This window comes from Dama dama, chromosome 13, assembly GCF_033118175.1.
Source record: "Dama dama isolate Ldn47 chromosome 13, ASM3311817v1, whole genome shotgun sequence".
Taxonomy (NCBI): Eukaryota; Metazoa; Chordata; class Mammalia; order Artiodactyla; family Cervidae; genus Dama; species Dama dama.
Genome location: NC_083693.1, coordinates 73,910,319 through 73,934,777, shown reverse-complemented (window position 1 = coordinate 73,934,777; position 24,459 = coordinate 73,910,319). Strand labels below are relative to the sequence as shown.

At 50.8% G+C, this 24,459-nt stretch overlaps 1 protein-coding gene across 12 annotated transcripts in view; it reads right to left on the bottom strand.

Annotated features, from left to right (window-relative positions):
• The window catches only part of TECPR2 (tectonin beta-propeller repeat containing 2), a 100,263-nt gene that overhangs the window by 22,716 nt on the left and 53,088 nt on the right, over nt 1-24,459 (bottom strand). For 10 of the 12 annotated variants that reach the window (XM_061159463.1, XM_061159466.1, XM_061159467.1 and 7 more), the window contains 7 exons: nt 24,131-24,304; nt 22,290-22,470; nt 20,930-21,071; nt 17,880-18,120; nt 17,109-17,198; nt 15,555-15,788; nt 3,622-3,770 (listed from right to left, as the gene is read on the bottom strand). In XM_061159463.1, the coding sequence (XP_061015446.1) occupies nt 3,622-3,770; nt 15,555-15,788; nt 17,109-17,198; nt 17,880-18,120; nt 20,930-21,071; nt 22,290-22,470; nt 24,131-24,304 (1,211 nt within the window). The other 2 variants (XM_061159464.1, XM_061159472.1) reach the window with 2 other exon arrangements.

The following is a 24,459-nucleotide window of genomic DNA, read 5'->3' as shown; positions in this document are numbered from 1 at the left end:
AGCCCAAGAATACTGGAGTGGGAAGCCTATCCCCTCTCCAGCGTATCATCCTGACCCAGGGATCGAACCGGGGTGTCCTGCACCGCAGGCGGATTCTTTACCAACTGAGCCAAAAGGAAAGCCCACAGTCAATAGAGCACTCCAAGTAAAGCTTACGTCACCCGGTTTTAGCTTTGCTTCCTAGAGGCTATTCCAGAATCTAGATGCTGAAAGGAGAGGGGCTCCTGGTCTCACGTCATCCTCGATGACACCAAAAGTATGAACAACTGAAGGAAAACGGAGAAAAGATGGCCTTCATCAAAATAAAAATTCTGTGCTGTAAAGAAAGTGAAGAACTTCTAAGTGAAGTGGCAACCCAGAGTGGGAGAAAACCCTTGTAAATCATAATTCTCCTAAGGGTCTGGGACACGACTGAGCGAGTGGGTATGCACATGTGAGACGCACACATCCAGAATATATGAAAAAGCCTTACAACTCAGTAATAAAAAGACAAATAACCCAATTAAAAATTGAGCAAACTATCTGAATATGTTAGTTCTCCAAATAAGATACATAAACGACCAATAAGCACACAAGAAGATGCTCACTGGCCCTTCGGGAAATGCAAATCAAGACCGTGAGGACCTGGGGATGCAACGGATAGCACGGTGACCGCAGTCAACAACACTGCACCGCAGGCCTGCAAGGTGCAAAGAGGGCAGGTCCGCAGTTCTCATCACAGGAGGAGACTGTATTGTGACAGGTGTTACTAGGCGTAATTACTGTGGCAATTCTTTGCAATATGTATATAAACATCAAGTCATTATCTTGTGCCTGTGAAACTAATACAATGCTACACATCAGTTATATCTAAATTAAAAAAACCTCAATAGAATTATAACAAAAAGTGCCAATTTGGATCAGATCAGCTTTCCTTTCTGTATACGACTGTTCTAATACAAACCAGAACATTCAGTAACCCCCATAATATAAAAATTAGCTTTTCCTGTTTCAATGAAGTTTTTAAAGAAAATCACCATGAAATATCATTTTACACCCTCTAAGACAGGCTTTTTAAACTGGGCAAAAAAAACTCTTCAGTAAGGATATAGAGAAATCAGAACCCTCATACATTGCTGGTAGAATGTAAAATGGTGCAGTCAGTGTGGAAAACAGTCTGGCAGTTCCTTAAAAAGCTAAACATACAGTCAACCATATGACCCCACAATTCCACTTAAAGTTATAGACCCAACAGAACTGAAAACACAAGTCCATATAATTTTGTACAAGAATGTTCAAGGCCGCATTATCCACAGCAGCCAAAAAGGTAATCAAACACGGCACACCCACACAATGGAACACTGAGGGTGAGAGTCGCTCAGCTGTGTCCCAGGCGGACTACACCGTCCACGGAAGCCTCCAGGCAGGAACACTGGAGTGGGCAGCCTTTCCCTTCTCCAGGGGATCTTCCCCACCCAGGGACGGAACCCAGGTCTCCCGCATGGCAGGCAGATTCTTTTTTTTTTTTTTTTCCCACCCGACCCGCACTCTGCACGCCGCCCCCCCCACCGGCAGGCAGATTCTTTACCAGCTGAGCCACCAGGGAAGCCCTGGTGGAATGGAATGGAGAACTATTCCAATGGCATACTCCTCAGGCATGAAAGGAATGAAGTCCTGACACATGCTACAGTGTGGATGAACACTGAAAAGATGACACTAAGTGAAGGGTGGCAGATAAAAACACCACCCATTACATGATCCCATTCATACGAAATAGGAAAATCCACAACAGGCAAGTGCATAGAAAAAGAAGATGGATGGATGCCAGGGTCATGGGGTGAGGGTTCTGAGAGGAAAGGGGAGTGAGTGATTACCAGTGGGTCAGGGGTTTCCTTTCAAGTGAAAAAGTTCTAGATTGGAGAGCAGTGATGGTTGCAGAGCTTTGCAAATATACTAAAAAGCACTGAGTTGTATACCGTAAAGGGTGAATTATGACCCTTTAACATAAAGCTGCTAGGAGGTGGCAATGACTACCAAAGGAGTCGGACAACAAGAGGGCGCCGGCTCGTCCAAAGGAGAGTTTGAGAACAGCAATGAAATCCTCGCCACCCATCAGCAGAGCACCGGCGGGCCACACCCATTCCTCTGAGCTGCGTGGTCGGAAGCTGTCAGCCAGCACTGTGTGCAGAGGACCGCGGGACTGGTGTGCACACACAGCACCTTCGAACTCAGACACGATTCCACTCACTCTCGCCATGACCCTGTGAGAGGAAGATCCACATGGAGCCTCCCTGTGGCCGTGACCACTGACCAGTGGCCTGAAAGAACTTGGCCGCTGACTCTGATTGCAGGGGCTTCCAGCACATGTCCCATGTCTCCTGGGCAGGACAGGTGGTCCTCAGCCTTGCACCTTGACCTCTGCTGCCCCATCCCTGGGGGTTTATGATGCCCCAAATGTAGACAGTCACCAACACAGGCATCCACCCCGACACCTGACTCCTTATCTCCATTTACACATTTTTGCTCAACGAACCACTCCTGTCACCTCTGCACATGAAGACTTCATTTTTTCTTTTCCCTAACTAAGTCACAAAACGGGGACTAGGAAGCATGGGAGTAAATAACTCATTAAGTCACAGCCTTCTGTGTAAAAGATTTAACAGAAGTACACTTAGCATAGTCACCAGGGCCACTAGCTATTTAAGGGTAACCAAAGAGTGCACTAAAACCAGACTTCAGCTTTTGACTCGAGTGGCAGAACAGCCAAAAGAAAACCACTTAGGATACATGGTAGACTGAAATATGGCAGGGGCTGGGGATGGGATGGGATGCATAAGAAAAATAATTTCTGGGGACTCCCCTGGGGGTCCAGTGGCTAAGAATCCCCCTTGCAAAGCAGGGGATGTGGGTTCAATCCCTGGTTGGGGAACTAAGATCCCACGTGCCTCAGAGCAACTAAGCACGTGCACCACAGCTAGAGTCCGTGCGCCGCAGCGCGAGACCTCGAGGGACAACCGGGGAGTCTGCGCCGCAGTGAGAGACCTCTCGGGACAACCAGGGAGCCTGCGCCGCAGTGAGAGACCTCTCGGGACAACCGGGGAGCCTGCGCCGCAGTGAGAGACCTCTCGGGACAACCAGGGAGCCTGCGCCGCAGTGAGAGACCTCGCATTACACACAACTTTAGACCTGATGCAGCAAATAGACAAAATATTTTTAAAAAAGGAAAAACAATTTCTTCAAAAAAATAGAAAAGGCACTCACAAAATAGTGCTAATAGGCTCTCTCATCACAAGATCTTTACGGGACTTTTACTCTCTTCCTTTTGGATATTATTTGCTTAAAAAAAAAAAATGCTCATTTTGTAACAAGTTACAAACAAAACATTTTTATTTTGAGAAAGCTAAAGTAGCCCTGGCTCAGACAATCATAACCTGTTCAGCTCTAAACTCCACAAATACCAGACTCCGAGTTGGAACGCCAGGGGGTGAGCGTGTGCCGACCCTGGGCACACTCATCCTTGGCGCCCAGACACACACCTCTGCCCTGTCTGCTGGGAGGCTCTCGCCGGCAGGCGCAGTCCTCTCCCCAGCTCAGCACCTGACCAGCTAACTGGGGGGCTGGGATCAGGTGACCTCTGCTTACCTGGACAGGTGGCTCAATCGCTATCCAGGCCGGAAGCATCAGACTGGGGTTCAGCGGCTGGGTGCCAACACGGAAGTAAACGCCACCCCTGGAGTCACAGGCCCAGACGTGCTGGTTGCCACAGGCCAGGCTCGTCAGTTTCACAGCTCCTGTCAAGAGAGAGAAGGCATACGTGCCAGTCACTTTCATGTGATGACTCACGGCTCATGTAAGCTCTGAACTTTGATTTTGTTCTTCCAAGGAAGAAATGACACTGCGTGTGCAGTTGAACTCTGTGGCTGGAGAATATCATCGCGCGCGAGGGTCACCAAGGCCTCTGGGTGCCCGGCCACCCGCCCGGCGCCACACTGCAGCCCTGCCATGCCAGGGACAGAGAGGTCAAGATACCGTCAGCGCACGCCCTGAGCCACCAAGCACGGGTTAATACCTCAGCATGAGCCTCACAACTAGCTTCATCACATACACAACTGTTAGCAGCAAATTCTGGGTCTGGGGTGAGAGAATTCATCTTTTGGATAATCTTGATCCCAATCAGAATTCAGCCCAGTTCAGTTGCTCAGTCGTGTCTGACTCTCTGTGACCCCATGGACTGCAGTAGGCCAGGCTTTCCTGTCCATCACCAACTCCCAGAGCTTACTCAAACTCATGTCCATCGAGTTGGGGATGCCATCCAACCATCTCATCCTCTGTCGTCCCCTTTTCCTCCCACTTTCAATCATTCCCAGCACCAGGGTCTTTTCAAATGAGTCAGTTCTTGGCATCAGGTGGCCAAAGTACTAGGAGTTTCAGCTTCAGCATCTTCCAATTACAATTGACTAATGAAGCCTCCTGGAATCTTCATTTTTCTTTTTACATTTCTCCTTGCTTATTAAACTAATTTTAAGAGGAAAGGAAGTGGGAGGAGCGTTTAAAGAGAAATGTTATTCGATTAAGAGTTTATCTGGGAGAAAGAGCAACAGCTAACATCACTGAACCTCATCACAAGCATACCCGGTTATTACTGCCCCAGCTCACCCATGAGGCCATCAGGACGTGGACATGAAGAGATCTGCCCAAGATCCCAGGGAGAAGGTGGCTAAGCCAGGAGGCGAGGGTGCATTGGGACCTGAACCCAGGCCAGCCCGGCTCCTCCCCGTCGGCTGCTTCTGACCTCGGGCTCCACACCCGCTGAGTGCACAGATCTTACAAGCTCAGCCTCATCACTGCTGACAAGTGAATATACCCGAGTAACCCGTGTCTTATCCCATCACGGAACGTTTTCACCACCCAGAAAGTTCCCTCAAGCCTCTTCTGGTCACACCCTCTGCCGAGGCAGCCACTGTTTTGACTCCTGTTGCCATGGATCCAGTCAGTCTGGTCGAGACGTCCAGGAGGACAGGATCAAGGCCAGCACTCCCCCGGGCCTGGCTTCCTGCACTCAGGGTGATGTTAGGACGGGACAGTCAGCCATTCACTCCTCCTCACTGCTGAGTAATATTCCACCGTAGGGAACAGCCACTGTTAGTGTCTCCTACTGGCAGACACTTCGGCCACTTCCACATTGTGCGACTGGGAGCAAAGCTGCTATCATCGTTCCTGAAGAAGACTCTGTGGTGAACACGTATTGTTTTTCTTGAATAACACCTAGGAGTGGGAATTCTGGGCTGTGACGTTTATATGTTTAACTTCCAAAGAGACTGCCGGTACCCCATCTTACACGCCCACCTGCAGCCCACACCCTCACCAGCATCCACTCTGGGTACCTTTTCACGTCAGCCATCCTAGTAGAAGTAAAGTGGCATCTTGTCATGGTTTTAATTTGCATATTTCTGATAACAAGTAATGCTGAGAACCTTTCAATGTGCTTATGGGGGCACTTCCTTTGTGAAGTATCTGTCAAGCCTTGTGCCCATTTTTCAAGCTGAATGGTTTGACTTCTGGTGACTAAGTTGGAGAATGAGTCATTCTGACTATAAAGGAGGAAAAAGGTGCTGCAGCTGCATCCACTGGCGGGGGCTCTCGGCGACCTCCCGCGGCTGTCCCTGGCATCAGGTGACCGCCCGTGTCATCACCAGAAAGTACACGCGTGGATCCTGCGATGGGAAAATCTCATCACGTGCATTTAGCTTAGAAGTATTAGTCCATTACTACTGAAAAAATTTCCTAAAGATGATGATTTCTCTATACCAGAACGAACTGCCTTTTAAAAATCTTTTACAGAGGGAGTTAAAATAGACATCCCAGGGCTCTAACATTACATATTAAAAGATTACATGTTAAAAGATCTGTAGCAATCCAAATAAAGTACTTCTAGCAGGAAATTACAGAAATAGCTGAGAAACAAATCTCACTTTAAAATGTTAATTTAAAATGATTCTACGTTGGAATCGTCAACCTGCCCTAATAGGAACTGCTCCTGTGAAGAAAGTTACCTGATGACAGAAACACCCTGGGTCACCACCTCAGAGTTAGCAGTGAACTCCGCCCCTAGTGAAACAGGAGTTCACACTATGAGCTCAGCGTCTTCTACAGCAATTATAAAAGCCTGTGTGTATATGAACTTATTTTAAATGGAAGAGACGGGTCCAGAGAGAAAACATTCAGTCGAGGGCCTTTCGGCGGTGTCCGACCTCCCAGAGGGTCTCCCGGCTGCCTGGACGCAGGCGTATGGGGTGAAGACAGGTGGCACCACACACAGCCCCCAGCAGCCCGGGGCCCGTGGCAGCCCCTGGAGTTAAGGGCCACCGCCGCCCCCACAGGTTCTGGACAACGGGCTGTGAGCAGAAGTGGTCCCTCACTCCTGAGCTGAAGCATGAATGAGCTGGCAAGAGGGCCTTCCTCTCAGTGGTCCCTGCGGCAGTGGGCTCAGCCAGCCAGCGCCTGCGAGACACCAACAGGGTGAGCGCCAGCCTCGTGGGAGCAGAGAGCCGCAAGCGTGCGTGAAGTTGCGGGCATCCGGGGCTTGTTAACTACAGCACTAGTCCAGCTAACACAGACATGCTGCAATTTTCCTGTCTCCTGTTTTGCTTTTCCCTCCCATGTGAAAAAAAAGTTTTAATTACTTTATTCAACAGATCAGACATTTTCCCTTTAAGACTATACTTTTTAAACATATATTTTAGAACAAAGGGTGGCATTTATTTGGTGTTTTACTATTTATAAAATTGCTTTTCTGCATAAATTACTATGTAATATAGTCCTATTTGTTACCTAAAGGCATGAACTGAAGCTGAATATGTCTTCATTAAATCCTGTGACCAGATGAATTCAATTACAGACTACATTAGCTTGCTAAACCTTCTAGTGCCTGACACAGGCATATTTACGTGTACTGGGAAATGAAATGTTATGAGCATCTTAAATATCTGCTAAACGATGCAACTTTTTTCTAAAAACTAGGCTTGTCACATCTCATAATATTTTATATTTAGTCTCTGTGACTGAGTTCAGCAGCTGAACTGAAGACGTCTCTCAATCTAAGACATGCAGCCCGGAACTGCAGTGAGGGACCGCCTCACAGCGTCAGAACGGCTGTCGGGAAAAAAAGTCTGCGAAAAATAAACACTGGAGATAGTGTGGAGAAAGGGGCCCTCCTGCACCCTTGGTGGGAACGTCAGCTGCTGCAGCCACTGTGGAGAACAGTATGGAGGTTCCTTAAAAACTAAAAACAGAGGTAGCATGACCTAGCAATCCCACGCTGGGTATATATCTGGACAAAACTGTAATTCCCAAAGATACAAGCACCTGTACGTTCATAGCAGCAGTATTCATCATAGCCAAGACATGGAAGCACCCTAAACGTCCATCGATGGTGAGCGGATGAAGATCTGGGATGATGCCAGTGAGGCCACTTGAAGCAACATGGATGCAACTAGAAATTATTATGTTAAGTGAAGTCAGAAAGAGAAGGATAAATATAATAAATTTTGTATATATATATATAATCATTATATATTATAATAATTTCACTTCTACGTGGAATCTAAAATTTGACACAAATTAACTTATTTATGAAACAGAAACAGAATCAGGGACATAGAGAATTGACTGGTGGTTGCCAAGGGTGTGGGGTTAAGGGAGTGATGGATCTGGAGGTTAGGGTTAGTACATATCAAGCTGTTACATGTAGAATAAATAAACAACAAAGTCCTACTATATAGCACAGGGCACACCAGTCAATATTTTATGATAGAGTATTCTAAAATTCATAGACTATTCAATATTCTATGATGGATAAACCATGATGGAAAATAATATATATACATATGTGTATGTATGTATAACCGAATCACTTTGCTGTACTGCAATAATTAATACAACATTGTAATAAGGGAATAGAATCTAAAAAAAGGGTGGATAGATGTATATTTATAACTGACTTGCTTTGCTATACAATAGAAACTAACACAACACTATACATCAACTATACTCCAATAAAAATGAATTCAAAACCCTACAACACTGTAAATCAACTATACCTGAATTTAAAAAGAGAAAAATAATTCTCTTAATCTAATTCCAAAGCAGCAATAGATTTGGTAATTTGTACAACGACAGAAAAGACAGACGCTACATCTTGAAAAAGAAATTAAAGAAAGACAGAAAGCATGTTCATGATTTGATACTTTGCTAAAGTCATTCTTAAAACTGAAATATCTGCTTGCACTGTAAGGACTGGTGACATTCCAGACTTTAAATGACCTGGTGTTGGCCATGTTCAAGGTCGGCATGAGGCAGCCCGGATCACACTGCTAGCACTGGGAAGATGGGTTTCTGTTTTTTGTTTTCAGTGTCAGGACATCCGTAAAGAGGAGGCCAGGACTGAAAGGGAACCAGGTAATAAAGCACATCTCTGAACAGCTCTGATAAGCCAGCATCTCCTACCTCACGCCTTGGGCAAGTGGATGATAATGTGGAGTTGGACTAATGAATTATGGTGAAGACATCTTGTACCTGCTATTAGACAGTTTTATTTGTGATGATCAGTAACAAGGAATCAAAACCCATATTCCAGAATTACTTAGAAATGGAGTTGCAAAATGATGACAACTGGCCTGACAGTCTAATTTCTGCTGTGGGTGGATATGGCCATGCGCAAGGCCCTCCACCTCCAATGGAAGCTCCTCGAGGGTCTGAAAGAAGTGAGTGCTAGGACAGAGTGGGAACAGGGTGCTCAAAGAGAAACACCAGGCCGAGGGTGCTGACTGAGGAAGGCAAGAGCAGAGTGGACGTTCTAGACCACGGGAAGAAAGGGGACCCCAACACGGCAAGAGCAATGGCCAGCACTGGGAACCCCACTGCACCAGGCCCTCAGAGTGAAAAAGGCAGGCTGAGCTGGCCAGGCCACCAACGTGCGGGTGTCACCCCAAGACTGGAACTTGACTCCAGGGCATGTGGAGCCAGTTAAGGTCAAGCACGGGTGGTGTCCCGAGCCGAGTTTCAGGAGGAGAGCTCAGGCAGCTGTGGCAGGAGCGGGGCGCACCGGAGCCGAGAGGCAGTGACGGCCGAGCAGGGGTGTGTGCCGGAGTGTGTGCGGGAGGGGGCGGAGCTCTGCCCCTGGCAGTTGGTGGAGGGAAGCAGAGGATGACAGCCCAGGAGACCTTCTGGGGAAGACGGAAGAGACACCGTCAACCACACTGGCCAGCAGAGAAGCAGAAACAGCCAGAGAAGTTAATGGAACAGAGAAGTGAAGTCAGGAAAGAGTACATTTTGGACCATCAACAAAATGAAAAGGCAACAACATCCTGGAGTGTGAAGTCAAGCAGGCCTCAGGAAGCATTGCTATGAGCAAAGGGCTTCCCAGGTAGTGCTAGTGGTAGAGAACCCACTTGCCAATGCTGGAGACCTGAGAGATGTGGGTTCAATTCCTGGGTCGGGACGATCCCTTAGAGAAGGGCATGGCAAGAATACCCACTCCGGTATTCTTGCTTGGAGAATCCCATGGGCAGAGGAGCCTGGTGGGCTACAGTTTATAGGGTCACAAAGGGTCGGAAATGACTGAAGCGACTTAGCACACACGCATGTATGCACTATGAACAAAGCTGGTAGAGGTGACAGAATTCGAGTTGAGCTATTTAAAATCCTAAAAAAGGATGCTGCTAAAAGTACTGCACTCAATATGTCAGCAGATCTGAAAAACTCAACAGTGGCCACAGGACTGGAAAAGGTCAGTTGGCATTCCAATTCCAAAGAAGAGCGATGCCAAAGAATTTTCAAACTACCATACAGTTGCACTCATTTCACACGCTACCAAGGTTATGCTCAAAATCCTTCAAGCTAGGCTTCAGTGATACATGAACTGAGAACTTCCAGATGTACAAGCTATGTTGAGAAAAGGCAGGGGAACCAGAGATCAAATTGTCAACACCCACCGGATCATGGAGAAAGCAAGGGAATTCCAGAAAAACATCTATTTCTGCTTCATTGACTACACTAAAGCCTTTGACTGTGTGGATCACAACAAACTGGAAAATTCTTAGAGACGGAATACCAGACCACCTTACCTGCCTCCTGAGAAACCTGTATGCAAGACAAGAAGCAACAGTTAGAACAAGTACATGGAACGATGCACTGGTGCAAAACTGGAGAAGGAGTACGTCAAGGCTATATGTTGTCACCCTGCTTATTTAACTTATATGCAGAGCACATCATGAGAAACGCTGGGCTGGATGAAGCACAAGCTGGAATCAAGATTGCCGGGAGAAACATCAATAACCTCAGATATGCAGATGACACCACCCTTATGGCAGAAAGCAAAGAAGAACTAAAGAGCCTCCTGATAAAGGTACAAGAGGAGAGTGAAAAAGCTGGCTTAAAACTCAACATTCAAAAAACTAAGATCATGGAAGCTGGTCCCATCACTTCATGGCAAGTAGATGGGGAAACAATGGAAACAGTGACAAACTTTATTTTGAGGGGCTCCAAAATCACGGCAGATGGTGACTGCAGCCATGAAATTAAAAGACGCTTACTCCTTGTAAGAAAAGTTACAACCAACCTAGACAGCATATTAAAAAGCAGAGACACTACTTTGCTGACAAAGGTCCGTCTAGTCAAAGCTATGGTTTTTCCAGTAGTCATGTATGAATGTGAGAGGTGGGACTATAAAGAAAGCTGAGCACCAAAGAACTGATGTTTTTGAACTGTGGTGTTGGAGAAAACTCTTGAGAATCCTTTGGATAGCAAGGAGATCCAACCAGGCAATCCTAAAGGAAATCAGTCCTGAATATTTATTGGAAGGACTGATGCTGAAGCTGAAGCTCCAATACTTTGGCCAACTTATGCAAAGAACTGACTCATTGGAAAAGACCCTGATGTTGGGAAAGATTGGAGGCAGGAGCTGAAGGGGATGACAGAGGATGAGATGGTTGGATGGCATTACTGACTTGATGGACATGAGTTTGAGTAAGCTCCAGGAGTTGGTGATGGACAGGGAAGCCTGGTGTGTTGCAGTCCATGGGGTTACAAAGAGTTGGACACAACTGAGTGACTGAACTGAACGGACTGAAGGGGATAAAGTGGAAGCAGTGACAAACTTTATTTTCTTGGGCTCCAAAATCACTGTGGATGGTGACTGCAGCCATGAAATTAAAAGACGCTTGCTCCTTGGAAGGAGAGCAATCCAAACCTAGACGGCATAATAAAAAGCAGATATATCATTCTGCTGACAAAGATTCACATTGTCATAGTTTTTCCAGCAGTCATGTATAGATGTGAGAGTTGGACCATAAAGAAGGCTAAGAACTGAAGAATTGATGCTTTTAAATTGTGGTGCTGGAGAAGACTCTTGAGAGTCCCTTGGACTACATGGAGATCCAACCAGTCAATCCTAAAGGAAATCAAGCCTGAATGTTCATTGGAAGGACTGTTGCTAAAGCTGAGCTCCAATACTTTGGCCACCTAATGCAAAGAGCCGACTCATTAGAAAAGACCCTAATGCTGGGAAAGATTGAAGGCAAAAGGAGAAGGAGGCAGCAGAGGATGAGATGGTTAGATAGCATTGCTGACTCAACGGGTATGAATTTGAGCAAACTCTGGGAGATAGGAAAGGACAGGGTGGCCTGGTGCGCTGCAGTCTGTGGGGTCACAAAGAGTCGAACACAACCTAGCGACTGTACAACAACGATAACTAAATGGGAGATGTTTGCAAGTGACGTTTGATAAGGAGTTAATATCCAAACTATATAAATTACTCATACAACTCAAAATCAGATAAACAATCCAATTTAAAAAAGGAGAAAGGTCCTGAAAAGACATTTTTCCAAAGAAGACATACAGATGGCTGACAGGCACAAGAAAAGATGCTCAACATCAGTAATGATTAGGAAAATGCAAACCACAGCCACAATGAGGTATCACCCCTCACACCGATCAGAATGGCCACCATAAAAAAGACAAAAGATAACAAGTATTGACAAGAATGTGGAGAAAAGGGAACCCTAGTAAGCTGTTGGTGGGAATGTAAACTGGTACAGTCACTGTGGAAAATAGTAACACTCCACAAAAAATTAGAAACAGAACTATCATATGATCCAGCAACTCCATTCCTGGGTATTCATCTGAAAAAAAAAAAAATGAACACACGAATTTGGAAAGATAAATGCACCTCATCAAGCTGTTCACAGCCGCACCATTCACAACAGCAAGATGCGGAAGCAACCTGAGCTTCCACCAGCAGAGGCACAGACGAAGGAGTGGTGCGTATACACGTGGAGTACTAGCCAGGAGAAAGCACGAAAGCTCGCCATCTGCAACCGTGGGGATGGACCTGGAGAGCGTCACACTTAGTGAAGGAGTCAGAGAAAGACAAATACCATGCGGTTCACCTGTAAGTGAAAGTCGCTCAGTCGTGTCCGACTCTTTGCGACCCCACGGACTATACAGACCACTGAATTCTCCAGGCTAGAATGCTGGAGTGGGTAGCCTTTCCCTTCTCCAGGGGAATCTTCCCAACCCAGGGATCAAACCCAGGTCTCCCACATTGCAAGTGGATTCTTTAGCAGCTGAGCCACAAGGGAAGCCCAAGAACACGGGAGTGGGTAGCCTACCCCTTTTCTCCAGGGGATCTTCCCGACCCAGAAATTGAACTGGAGTCTCCTGCAATGCAGGTGGATTCTTTACCAACTGAGCTATCAGAGAAGCCCTTAAATGTGGAGTCTAAATAACAAAACAGATGAACAAATGTAATAACACAGAAATAGACTCACAGATTCAGAAAACAAACTAGCAGTTACCAGATGGGGGTGGGGTCGGGAAGGGGGGCAAATAGGTGAAGAGGATTAAGAGGTACAAACCACCAGTTACAAAACAAATTGACGACAAAGATGTGATGTGCAGCACAGGGAACATAGTCGGCATTTCATAGTTGATAACAACTCTGTATGGTGTGTGATCTATAAAAAGATACTGAATCACTATACTGTACATCTGAGGCTAATATAATACCATAGGGTGACTACCAAAAAAAAAAGTGCATTTGGGAAAGAGAAGCTGCTACTGAACAGAATCCTCACATGCAGAACCATGGGCTTGCAAGGCTGTGCTTCCTTTTCCCGCCATGAGCACCACCACAGCCAGCTTTTAAAAGAACGTGGAGCATCCCAGGCCAGCCCAGGTGTGCAAGCCAGGCAGCACCTACGGCATCCGCATCACCACACACCACTCACTGCTGCTCAGCGGAGCTGCCTGACGATCGTCTGCCACGGACACGCAGACGGGAGTCTGGGCAGGGAGCACACACCTGAATTCAGAATCTGCATCTCCTACTCTACGTAATAATTCTGGAAACCCCGATTAAAAACTCGCTGTCCCACAGGCTCCACAGCCTAGCCCTGCAGAGAGCCCAACAACAGAGGAGCCGGCAGCCCTCGCGGCCTTCTGCTGCCCCCACCCCGGCCCAGCAACCCTCGTGGCTCCCCGTATACCTCCCCTGCCTCCCAACTCTGGGCATGCTGCTGCCGTCCCCCAGGATGCTCAGAAAACGGTGAAAGGGTCTTCATCTGTCATCTCAGTATCAGCCAGTAACTCAGGTAAATAAACTCAGAGCTCAGGCAGGATAAAAACCAGAAAAGCGGAGCTCCCTGGAATCACGCCCCCCCACCCCACACCACCAGCAGCCGTCAGCCCTGCCTGGGACAGCGAGCGTTCACATAGGATGCTCACGTGCGGTCTCCGTCTGGGCTGGGGACTGCTGTTACTGTTACAAAGGTGGGAACAGAGGTCTCAAGGTGACCCGGAAACCCGTGCAGGACCCAGCCCCGCACACGGCCAGCGTGGCTCCTGCTGCTGTGAGACCCCGAGTCTTGGCTCGCCCACCTGCACGGGCCATCTGTGACCCACTCCAGCCCCGGCTGGATTCCAGACGCTTCTGCTGACAAGGGGAAGGGCAGCTCCGTGAGCCCCTGCCCTCCTCAGGCTGGAAAGGAAGTGCAGCCTGAACTCAGGACGGTCTTGTCGGTGGGCTCCCGCTCTGAACTGAGACTCAACCCCTGCCACCAAGCTGAGTTTCTTCCCTTGATGGAACGGCCAACTCCAGGGAAACCCAGATGGGCAGCTCCGAGACCTATGACACGCCAGCCAAAGAACCACTGCGGGAGGACTGGCCTGAACTGGGAGGGAGGCCCGGCAGGGCTGGTTCCACAGTGGAGCCAGGGTTGACAGCTGATCACGCTGCACTCACAGTGGCCTCTCTACAAAGATGAGCGCTGCTTCTGACTCAGACGGGGCGAGGGCGCAGCCTCCCACTGCTCTCAAAACTCTGTAGCAAGGAGAACACAAACCTCGTGCTCACCTTTCTGCCTCCAGAAACTCCCAAGCTGGCCTGGTTGGGGCTGATGGAAGAAGGCTCAGGCCAGCAGGGTCTGACCCAACCAAAGTGTCCCAGGGCAGGCAGGAGCATGGCCAGAGCAGCCACTCTGGTCCTCCCGGGGGTGGCGGCGGGTGAGCGCTCTGCTGGCTGGACCGCGACCTGCCCTGGTGCAGGGCTTAGGTTCAAAACACGGAGGCCAAAAGCACAAACAATCAAAATGACCCTGGAGAACTCCTAGCTTTGGAACAAAGCTTGCTGCTGCTTCAGCTGAGAACCAACCTACTTCTCCAGCTAAGCTGATTACACCTGGGGGCCTTGTGGGGGACCAAAGAACAGCGGCGCCTCTGCGCATCATGGGATGGGGAGGGCCGCCCGCTGGAGGCGCGGCGAGGGCTGCCGGGGTGGGAGGCGGACAACGCCCCCTCCTCCTTTCTCGCTTTCTTGTCCTTCCTTTTTATTTGTTAAATGAGAACATGTGGTTGAATTCTCAAACGTTAAATGCTTGTAAAATTCAGGTCTATCCCCTAACAAACAGAATACTGGTTGTCAGTTAACCAGGTGGGAACCTGTCCAACAGGGAAGTATTCCTAAGGCTCACTTGGGCCCTGGAGCAGCTGGGGGAGCCTGGCCTCCTGACAGCCACACCTGACACTCTGCCCGGAGGATGACCTGAAGGTGTGGCTCACTCTCTTATTTCCCAGAATGGGAATGAATTACTTATAAGCAGCATCAGGCTGCTGCCCTGGCGGGGACACTCAGAGCGCACGGGGACCCACACACCCCAGGCAGCGGGGGGACGAGCCGGCCTCGGGCCTGGCCCCAGCGCCCAGACTGGACGGGCACAGAGCGGCAGAGGCAGCCACGCTGCAGGATGGGCAGGAGCAGCTCTCCTGGCCCCTCTCTGGAACACGCTCCTCCTGGGTTCTGGACCCTGCAACCTGGGGCGGGGCGGAGAGGAGAGGCTCCTCACAAGACCCTTAGGAGGCCTGTTAACCCGCAAGAGCGGCTAATCGGCTTCCTGAAATCTAGTGAGCGGCAGAGAGGCCTCCAAGAAGTCACGTGGTTGAACACAGGGCCCCGGGAGGCGGGTCGGGCGTCCCCCTCGATGCGGCTGAAGGCAGGCGGGGCGGCGGTGCGGGCAGCCTACCTAGCTGGGAGAGGTCCAGCCGGGCCCAGTGCATGCCCGTGGGGCAGCTGGCGGACAGTGTCCGGATGAACACCTGGCCGAGGCTGTCCAGCGCCCACAGGGCGTCCTGGCAGGCAGCGTAGGCCCTCATCTCGGCGTCGGGGGGCAGCTGCACGGTGGACGGGCGGGACTGGGCGTGCTGGGCACTCACACGACACAGGTCCTTGCTGCTCTGGCACAGCCACAGGGAGCTTCCTGCGGAGAGGTCACAGCGTCACCACGAGGCCCTGCCTGGCGCCCATCCTCGCTCCCCTCCGCGGGGCAGGAGGGCCAGTGACCAGGAAGCCAGCCCGACACACTCGGAAGAAACAAAAGAAATCAGATCTCGGAAGCCCACGTCACTGGCTTAGTAGCCCAGAGCTTGGATATTCCATAATGAACCGGGAAGCCTTCAACGTGGTGTGTCGGCCAGGGTCCCGAGGAAGCAAGCTTGGCGACTCCTTGGCAGGACGCCACTGAGGAGCCTCTGCCCGGGTGACAGGCGGGTGGCGGGGTGAGGCTGCTGGAGGAGGCCCAGAATGCCAGGAAGCATCTTCTCCCCTTCCTCACCCTCAAATTACATGCTTTCATTCTCTCCATTTAGAGTCCTTGAGGTTTAACTCACTTTAAAATGCAAACCACACTTGAGAAAATTTTAAAATCTCAATCAGAATATATTATTTAAAACCTGGGGCCAGGTACAGTTTGAAATTAAATTTTTTTTGGATTTTGAAAATATAAGGTCATGGCCATGCCAGATATTTAAGTAACAGCCCCGAGGAGTCAGTTGGTAACCCCCCACCCCCCCACCCCCAACCCAGGCAGTGCAGTGAGGCTTTTACAATGCAGTGTATCCTGGTCACGACCCACAGGACAGATGAGGGCGGGCGGGGCCTCCCGTCAGCTCAGCTCAGTTTTGCGGCTGCATTCAGGACACCCGTGGTGTTCAGAGCTCTCTCCCTCAGCACTGCGGTCAGACCGTCCGGCGAGGGAGCGCTCTGTTGCACTGACCGAATCCTCGACATTCTGGCGGCTACAGGCTGGACCTCACCAGCCACTCCCTCTGAACCACAGACTCGCGGCGTCGTCTCACTGGACTCAGCACCATCCTGGGCGGATACTTCGGCCACCAGCAGGGCCACCTGGCTGCCCTGAGCTGCAGGAGGGGCTGAGTTCTGAGTGGACTCAGGAGGCCTGCCTGCCAGGGGGACGGTGGGACTGAGGCCAGCAGGCGCCATAAACCAGGATCACAGGGGAGATGGCCTGGCACCCGGACAAGCCTGGTGCTGACTGGCCTGTGCTATGGCCCCGAGACGTGCTGCTGGAGTACCAGCTGCCAGCCTCCGCAGCCACACTGGACGCGCCCGGCCTTCAGAAGGAGCCTCGCCTCCAGACTCCCTCAGCACCCCACACCAGGCCCTTCTCTCCTGTCCAGCTTCGGGGGCCCTCACCCGTGACACCACCATGGCCAGGCTCCCACCCCAACTCGACCACATCAGACCATGGATGTAACCATTCAATGGCACCCCAACCCACCTTCCTTGGTGGGGGCAGTGGATGCCAACACAAAGGCCCACTTTGTGGCAGAGGCGGTCCCCCGGGGAACAACATGATTCCAGTAAGTGCCTGGGAAGAATAAGGGAAGAGTGTGTTAAAGAAAGAAGAACTTCAGAACGCTTCAGAACTTCAGTTCTAGGCCTCAACTGGTCTTCAAAACCCCTCACAGCTGGTTCTGGAGGGCCCTTAATGTTGGAGATCCAAGCCGGCACTGTGAGAGCCAGCCCAACGGGCAGAGCTGCAGTCCTGCCCAGGGTCGGGGGAGGCCACCCGGGGGAGACGAGCTGGAGGAGACCCGCCGAGCAGGGTTCACTCACAGAAACGAAGCCCCAGGCGGCACGTGAGCATTTATGCCTATGTTTACAGATCTGGAGAGCCTCACATCTTCCATGGTGCGATAATTTTCCCTCTTGGAAATAGACTATTTTCTCACTAGACTCTAAGTATGGGAGGACTTTTTCATTTAAATGGAAATTACTGACATAAAAACAAGCTCCGTGTGCTCTCCTTATATCCTACGACATCCCTAGTGGAAACTGATGACGTACCAGGTAGACACGTGAATCCAAGTTGTAGGAATGACAGACGAAAAAAAGGACACTGATAAAGAGCATAGAGAATGCCTCCATCACACACACTGCATACCACTGGCCTGAATGATCTTTTCAAGTGGAGATCTTAAAGCTGAACTTTAAATGCTGACTCTAAGTGGAGCTGCCCATCAAGCTTACTTGGAAGTAATTCACCCACCGATGAGATTCCCTCGAGCGACGTGGAATTCGTTCTTGCCCGAGGAGATCCAGACGCCGCTGTTGTTGACGCCCAGCAGGCTCGGCTGGCACTGCAGCTGCTGGGACCAGAACGCTGTGCGGAGTCTGTCCGCCACCTTCTCCACGGGCACCTGGGCCGCTGTGGCCACCGAGTGCGTGGCGTGGATGATGGTCTGGAACAGGCTGCACTGGTCGAACACCACGTAGTCCGTGATGCTCACCTGGAAGGCGACGGGCAGGCGCCCCGCTCTCAGTGCGGTCACAAGCGCCTCCTGTATGCTCGCGGCCTGAGAGCCAAGGCCCCGCCCCCACCCGTGCGCGCGTGCGCTTGGGTGAGGACTGGGGACAGGTGTGGGGACAGCCCGGCTGCTGACTGCGATTACCTCCAAGGGGTCGATTCAGGGGGATGCCAACATCTGCCTTGTAGTTTACATACTTTTCTACCGCATGCACCTCTTACAAGCGTGTATCCCTTTTATGACTAAATATCACCCTGCTGCACCCCATAAGTCTTTTATTCTACATCAGTGAGAGAGGATTATTTTGTTTTAAATTTCCAAAGGACAACCGGTACAATACTTAGAATCATAACATGGTTTTCAAAAGGGTAGTACAGGCAGAGTGACGGAGCGATTCATGACCTAACAGGGAGGTAAACGTGTTAGTCACTTCAGACATGTTCGACTCTGCAACCCCATGGACTGCAGCCCGCCAGGCTCCGCCGTCACGGGATTCTTCAAGCAAGAACACTGGTGTGGGGGCTTCCCCAGTGGCTCAGTGGTAAAGAATCGGCCTCCCAACGCAGGAAGCGTGGCTTTGAGCCCTGATGCGGGAAGAACCTGCGTGCCTCAGAGCCAACTAGGCCCGTGCGCCACAACTCCCGAGCCCGTGCTCTAGAGTCTGGGAGCCGCGACTACTGAGGCCTGTGTACCGAGAGCCCGCGCTCCACAACAAGAGAAGCCACTGCAATGAGAAGCCTGCTCTCTGCAACGAGAGAAAAGCCAGTGCAGCAATGAAGACCCGGCACAACCAAAAAAGAAACTGGGGTGGGTAGCCACGCCTCTCCAGGGGATCTTTCTGACCCAGGGGTCAAACCCATCTCCTGCTCTGCAGGCAGATGCTTTACCATCTGAGGCACCAGGGAGGCCCTGACCTCACTGGCACTGTTGGTAACTCTGCCGGAGCAGCAGCACAGACGGGGCCTGTCCTGGACATGCGGAGCACATCTGGGCTCAGGCTCCAGACGCGTTCCTCGCACTTTCCTGAAAGAGGCCTTGCCCCACGTCTCAGGAAACCCCTCCTGGCTGGGCAGCTCCGGCTGCTGGACGCTCTCTGACTGCGCGGCTTCCCGAGTCTGTCTGCCCTGGTGGATTTAATTACAGACAACGTCACGGCCCCACACTTAGGACAGCCTCAGGCAGGCCACACTCCCAGGTCACGCACAACAAAATGCTGAGTGACGTGAAATCACTCCTGACAGGGAATCTCACGTGTAATAAACAAAACAAATGCAACGGAAGCAGCTATAAAATCAGCACTGCATTCCGTGTGTATACACAGCCCTTCCTCACGGTGATGGAACTCGGGCTGACTGCGAGTTGCTGTTTGCACCGAGGTTCAAGCAAATGGTGTTTGTTAGCTGCAGAGCCTGTGGGCCTCTTTCTCTCTTATGGGCAGAGCGCATGCCAGCTTGGCCGGGCAGACTCTGCCAAAGCCCACAGGAGGCCAGGCAGAGCCTGGGGACCACTGCCCTTCCTCATGGGGTATGGCGCCAGGCCACACAGAAAGCCTGGGACACGTTCAGTCCCAGCACCAGGCCTGGCCGATAAGTAGGATGCAAGTTAAGAAAAAAGAAAAGAACGGTTTAATGGCCAAACGTAGCACTGACTCGAGCCCTACAGAACAATCAATCCTATAGTAACTGAAACAGCTCTGCTTCCAAATACCCTAGCGATGACTCTGTCAAATTTCTCTGAAGGTAATGTTCTGAATACCATGATAAAATGGTATCTAGCTTTCTTTAGGCTACTTAAGCACAGAATTTAGTACGTGTATACACTGTGTGTGTGTGTGTGTGTGTGTGTGTGTAAAACCATGTAATACGGTTACAAATACACAGAATATTTTTGAATCATTTGTATAACTTTTCAAATAGCACCTGACATATTTAATTAGAGGCGGAGAGCAAACACAACTTCCTTTTCCACATGCTCATCTGAAAGACCTAAAAGCAGCCAAGGGAAGACCTGCCCTCGACGACGCTGGCGGCGGGGCCCGCGCAGAAAGACGCACGCACGGCGCGCCCCACGGCGTGAACGCCAGCACGGCTCCGCCCACCACGCTGGGGGCTGCGGGCGAACGCTTACGCTGCCAGAGGGGCAGAGAGCGCGATTATACCACACTGCTTGTCAGTGTTTACTTTTCTGGGAAAATTCCCTTTTCTTTGTTCAAATACCATTTATTTACAGGCCTTCTGTACAAGCAGAGATAGTGAGTTTTAATTGTGGGTTGGTTTTCTCACACCTATTATCTAATCTCTTTTCTTAGTACATTCTTTCAGAGATAAATATTAGTATTACCTAGGTCTTCAGATGGATGTCACTAGGTTTTATTTAGCGTGTAATATCAAATTTCTAAATAACACCAAAATTAAAAATAAATACAGCCTGCATATTTGGGCACAAAGAGCGTTCCAAGTTACTTTCTGTGATAAAAGCCCCGATGTTCCTAATGTGCTCTAAGGGTGACTCAGGGGTAAAGAATCTGCCTGCAATGCAGGAGATGTGGGTTTGGTCCCTGGGTCAGGAAGATCCCCTGGAGAAGGCAGTGGAAACCGACCCCAGCATTCTTGCCAGGAGAATTTCGTGGAGTTCACAGGGCTGCAGAGTCAGGCCCGACTGAGCACGCGCAGCTCATCAACCAGTACGAGTGAGCACTGCTGGTTTAACCCAAGCTCTCCAGGCCCCTCGAGGAGCAGGGCGGGGCGCTCAGTGGGGGCGCCCTGGCACGGGCCCTGGGCTGAACACCTACTTGCCACCAGTGGCCGTCGTCTCCTTGGGGTTTCTTGGAAACGACCCCAGTCCGGAACCACAGGTTTCCTCGGATGTCCAGGGCCCACAGGCTCTGCTGGTCCCCGAGAGTTATACAGACGGGCTCCAAAGCCTGCCTCTCACTGGAAACGAGGACAAGAGTGTGGGGTCAGCACCCAGGTTCTTGGCCCCCCAGCGTGTCTGGGACGCTGACACCAAGTGTCTGGGGAGGGGGGGCTCGGTGTGGGACAAGAGATGAGCCCCACCCGCACGTTCCAAGGAAAAAAGCTTGAGTTCAATGGCTGTGCAGTGTGTACCGTTCAGACGGGTGGTGGGACCTGAGGGACACCCTGCAGGCCCAGACGGTGGGGAGCTCTCCTTAGAGAAGACAACCCAGGGAAGAAGCACAGGCGTGTGGGGGATGCCAGACCTTCGTGCTCCATTGCCCCACCCCTGCCTCCACTGATTAAGTGAACAGAAACCCCCAGCACCAGGCTGTGCGGGGCAGCAGCAGCCTGGCAGACCCGCCCTCTCGGCGGACAACACCCTCCCTCTGCCATCTGGTGACATCCCCGGCAGCTTCAGGGCTGAGCTTCAGTGCACCCAGCATGGCGCCTCCCTGACCTCTGCAGGGGGGCCGGGGCGCCCCCCTGAGGTAGGTCCCTGTCCGGCTCAGGACCATCTACACTAACAGGTGGTGGTTCCCCCAGACGGGAGCTCTGTGAGGCCAGGGCAGGGTCACGTTCACATGCTCAGCCCAGCCCCGCCCCCAGCTCTCAACAGGAGCTCACTCAAGTTTCCTGGGATGCTAAACTCAAACCATGAATATCCTAATCTAACTTTTCTAAGGACTACTAATAACCTCACACTAGAAAAATGACCTGACAGTAATTGTGCAATGAAAATTTTGACTGGTAGAAAGCAACCAAATAAACTGTAATTCATGGATAATTTCAACTGAGGAGGAGGATAATAAAGGAAAATATTTGGCTCAGTCATCTGAGACTCTCAACAGAAACTTTCTGACTCTGGGCAGTTCTGCAGAAAAACCATCACGAGAGACCTGTGAGCATGTGGGGCTCAAGGTCACAGATGAATGTTGGTCAAGGGTAGCAGCATTTTAAAAACTAAGCTCTGATCCAACATCCAGTCTGCCAGTGAGAGGGAGGCACAGAACGCCTTCAAGGCCAGGCTGCTGGCGTTGACTCTGACAATCCTGGAGGACACCGCGACCTTGGAAACCTTCAGGGAAGCAGCTCCGCCTGGGAGAGGCTCACACGGGTCCCTTGAGGGGCGTCAGGCTGATAGAGAGCAGACAGGGTGCAGAGAGGACACGGACAGCGGCCGCCCTGCGTGCATACCTGACGATGTCGCACTTCCACTGCTCCCCCTCGGGGCAGAAGCTGCTCACCCCCTCCCGGTACAGGAGGGCTCGCTGCTCCGTCAGCGCCCACACCACGCTGTTGCGGGCAGTGACCTGGGACAGCGGGAACGGACAGTCGACCTTCACGGCTCTGGCGCAGGGGCGATCCACGCTGAGACCTGCCGGGGAGGGCGGAAAGCCCCCAGAGACACACTGTCAGGATTTCACTCCCCATTCTCATCCTGTTGCTGGCTTATTTTTCTTTTTTGGTATTGTTATATCCTTTCCTTTCGTAGTCAGTATTTTCTCTCTTTAAGGTTTAGTCAACATAAGATGGTTAAATTGTGCTTAAATATAACGTCTACCTGAAGCGTTTTTGGATGCTCTTTGGAAACTGGAATAACAACAACTCAGGACCTTCCAGTGTACCCAAGTAGCTAAACAAGTTCTGAAAGAACACAAAGTCCAGTGCAGGAGAGCAGCCAGACCCAAGCCAGGAGGGCCCAGGCCCAGCGGAGCCGGTGCACAGAGACACCCTCCACACTCAGTGGCCACGGCCCTCGGAGACTCTGCAAGTCCTATCTAATGAGCTCCGAGGCCACTCCTCAGGGAGCTGGCAGAGTAGCTGCTGCCTAACCCTGTCCCTGCCGCCCTGGCCTGCGGCTGGGCCTCTGCACTCCCTGACGTGCCCCTACTCATCACTAAAGTGCCCCTTGGTATCACAGTCCTTGGGCTGCATTTCCTTGGACTCAACGCGGTGGGAATCACCTACTGGACTTCTTACACCACTAATCCTCAGGCCAAACCCAGAGACTCTAACCTGGTAGCTCTGGATGGGTCTCAGTTGGGCTGAAATCACTGCCCAGGTGATTCCTAGGGCCCTCCTCACCCCCAGGCCAAAGCGCCCTCTTTCCCCAGCAGGAATGACATTCAGATGCCTCTGGAAGTTGGACGTGCCTGTCTTCCCAGCTATTTTTCACTTTCAAGGAAGCCACAGGTACAGGCTGGAGAGACTGGCGGGCACACAGGCCCGAAGCTGGCAGGGCTGCCCCTGGGCTGAGGCAGGAGCTGCTGTTAGGCTGGCACCCCCACACCTGAGAGCGAGCCAGGTACGAAGGGCTTCCAGTCCCAGAGCTGTCCCCGGCTGACCGTTCCCAACAGAGACGGAAACATCCTCTTGGAGGCAGCAGTATTTAATGGTCAAAAGACTCATCTTTACGTAAATCCAACAGGGCCTCTTGACAACCGAAAAAGAGCTCCTGCCCTGCACTCATTTCCAGGTACTGCTAAATCATGTTGCTTTTGGAAACCCGTATCCCATTTTGCTGACAGTACATAAACAGTGACTCTCATTACAGTTTATTTTTAATAAACAAGTCCCACTGAGTCTCTTCCAGTAGCTAAACGTTCCCCTCAGGGCAGTTTCCTAGGACGAGATAAACTGCTATTTGGAGCAGATTATTTCTGGTTGTTTTTTCCTGACCCATGTGTAAATAAGGATACGGAAGCACGGCTTTGACCGGACTGAAAAAACTCAGTCATGAGTTAAAGCGAAAAATGATTCTAAGGTCATCTCTCTGTTACTCTTTCCTCTTCAGATTTGATACCACAGGAAAAGGGACATGCAATGGTTAGCCCTATAAGATTCTAAATAATTTTATTAATTCCTGCCATAAATATGTCCTGGGCTAAAAGTGAGTGAATAGCAGAAAGCTGCTAATAGATCCCAATGGCAAATACTCTCTTTCCGGAAATGTTTTAACTTAGATTTGCATCTAGCCCTCCGTCACCGCCTCTAAGCACATCGCCACCAAAGTGCAGTCACCCCGGGGCAGCCACCTGTCTGCAGGTACAGGTCCCCGTTGGTCCTGATGATCCAGGCCGTGTCGTCGCTCAGGGCCACAAACACCGCCTGGGGCAGAGCTTCGTACCAGTGGCGTTTCCCCTTGATGGTCACTTTTCCACACGCAAAGGCTCGGTTAGACTTCTGTTCAATCTTCCAAAGAAGGGCGCCTGTGGAAATAAAAATTCTATTCACGGGCCAATGAACGCCGAGAATTCTTACCCGCTAAACTCGCTTCTGGGTGCTGCGGGCAAGCGATTTCTCCAACATGCCCCCTTTGCTGCTGCGCCAACCGGGGAAGGGCAGTGCCGAGGCGTGAGCCCCC